The following is a 2,148-nucleotide window of genomic DNA, read 5'->3' as shown; positions in this document are numbered from 1 at the left end:
GTGGATTTGTCAACACTGCCGCTCTGGTCCTCATTGGATGATCTGGGAATGCACATATTGCAAGCTGCATCTATGCCGGCCTTGCTCGCAGTCTTCTTGAGACTGTGTAGAAAGCTCCTCGGTCAAGTCAGTGCATGTCATTCACACACTGGGGGGGTTGTGACTTCAATGTGTTTTGCTGTGCGATTCTGTCATGCCTTGGCGGTTGGGGCCGACCTGACGGACATGGGGTCAAGATCAATGTAATTAGACAGACGGCTTGTCCATTTTGAGGAGGCTGACATGTTATATGAATAGAGAGAACAAATATTCAGGCCTCATTCTAAGTATAGTAGCGCGAAATTACCTTGATAAAAAAGAAGAAGAAAAATAGCAAGTGCCATTCGATGACCCCCGATTTGTTCCAAATTTGGTCGACACAGAAGTCGCCCTTCCTTTGGAGCAATGGCACTCCTTCGTAATCTAATTAATCATTTCCAAAACGCCATGTCATGATGATGATTACGATACGACTTTAATGAGTCCTCCGGACTGATCTCCAAGTCACGATAGGAAATATTCATCGGCCAACGATGGGGCATAGATCGTGGGTGCCCTTGATCGCCCATCTGATGGGGTGTCTGAGGCGGCGCGGGCATGGGAACAGGTCTTGGAGTATGGTAGCCAGGTGCGCTTGTGCCGCTCGAGAAGCTCGAGTTGGTCCTCAGATCGTAGCTGAAAAAGATCTCTCTGTAGGCCTTCAAGGATGTGCATGTCTGTTCGAAGTGCGCTCGTTGCCGTTGCCGACTGTCGCAAAAACTGGATCGTCTTGTGGAACAGTGTTCGGAGTAGTTCCTCATCTACGTAGGTGTGAAGGATTGGGTCACGGAATGCAGCGGACAGAATCAACAGGTTGCCCCATTGCCTAGAGCGTGGTTAGTTTCAGGTGCATCAGTTGAAGATGAAAGACTTACGCGTGAGCTGTGCCAAAAATATTGGTGATGATCGGCCTCCTATCTCCCAGACCGTGGAAAGCACGGGTGCTTTCAATGAGCGCTTTAATACCCTTCTTAGCCAATTCAACGACTTGAGGATCGACATCGCCATGCGTTCTGGCCTTGGGATGAATAACAGGTGCTGTGATGTCCTGTCGAAATTCGGAGCTGACGCTGGGAAAGTTGGGGCTCGATGCATGATTCTTAATTGAGTGCGAGAACTGCAGAATTTGTCGGATGAATGGGCGATAAGTGATCACCTGAGCTCCCCAGTACTTTGCCCGCAGTCTTGCTGCCAGAATATCATCTGCAGGGGGATCATCCTCTCTGAATGCAAAGCTGGGGGCAACCCAATGCATACCCGAGACAGCATCAGACACGACACCGACATTGCGGAACTTATCTTTGCCAGGTTTGGCCGGATCTTCAGGAGCGTAAAACATTCGGTGGATGCTGTTGAGGTGGGTACGCAAGTATAGCTGACCTGGGTAGCTGTCCAAGATGCGCTGGTTGAAACCTTCCAAGAGACTCATGTTAGGGTGCGGCATGTCATCTTCATACGAGAGCAGTCCTGATGGGGGAAGTTGCATCTCTGCAATGAGATCACTCTCGAGCTGCAGGCAAGTCCAGAACGTGAGAGCAAGTTGGTTATACTTGGTTTCCTGGATGAACTCGCTGTTACGCTTGATTCGTCGCATTTTGTCCAAGCTCCTGCAATATTGTCAGCCACTCCTGATCTGTGTTCTACTAAAACTCACAACACTTACGGTCTCATGATGACTTGAAGCTTGTGGCTGGCCCTGTGGATGAAAGCAAAGCTCTCCATTGGTCTGCCCAGCTGGCCATGATACAGCCCGGCAAAGATGTTAGCGTACACATTTTTCATGTTGTTGTACGCGCCGGCGTGGTTGCCAAGGATATCCGTAGCATATGCAAAGTACTCCAGGCCAGGAATTACCTCATAGTTCTTCTTAAGACTGTAGCCAGAGCGGAAAGCATCTGTGCCATGGATAGAGGATCGACGACTATGAATGTTCCGGTCTTGCTCTTTAGGTGATGGCAAACCTGATGAATGGGAATGAGATGAGTACACTAGAAGGGAGCCTTGATTGGGCGGAGGTGGAATGGCTCCATTGCGGAGGGCAGGGCTTCCATGGGGAAGAGGCTCTGTAAG

General features: G+C 49.7%; 2 protein-coding genes across 2 annotated transcripts in view; both read right to left on the bottom strand.

Annotated features, from left to right (window-relative positions):
• Positions 1-191: 191 nt before the first annotated feature.
• FOXG_21005 (uncharacterized protein) lies at positions 192-284 on the bottom strand (the record flags this gene model as incomplete). The annotated part of the gene is made up of 1 exon (XM_018401336.1): positions 192-284. The coding sequence occupies one exon, from the start codon at positions 282-284 to the stop codon at positions 192-194; it is 93 nt and encodes a 30-aa protein (XP_018252021.1).
• An 85-nt stretch (positions 285-369) lies between these two features.
• The window catches only part of FOXG_12561 (uncharacterized protein), a 3,863-nt gene continuing 2,084 nt past the window's right edge, over positions 370-2,148 (bottom strand). Inside the window, exons 6-8 of the mRNA XM_018392372.1 lie at positions 1,742-2,139; positions 954-1,685; positions 370-904 (exon numbers count right to left, since the gene is read on the bottom strand). Of these exons, the coding sequence (XP_018252020.1) occupies positions 544-904; positions 954-1,685; positions 1,742-2,139 (1,491 nt within the window). The 3' untranslated portion in view covers positions 370-543. The remainder of the gene's footprint in view (positions 905-953; positions 1,686-1,741; positions 2,140-2,148) is intronic.

Source organism: Fusarium oxysporum, chromosome 3 (genome assembly GCF_000149955.1).
Source record: "Fusarium oxysporum f. sp. lycopersici 4287 chromosome 3, whole genome shotgun sequence".
Classification (NCBI taxonomy): Eukaryota; Fungi; Ascomycota; class Sordariomycetes; order Hypocreales; family Nectriaceae; genus Fusarium; species Fusarium oxysporum.
The sequence above is the reverse complement of the archived record's forward strand: the minus strand, read 5'-3'. Positions and strand labels throughout refer to the sequence as shown.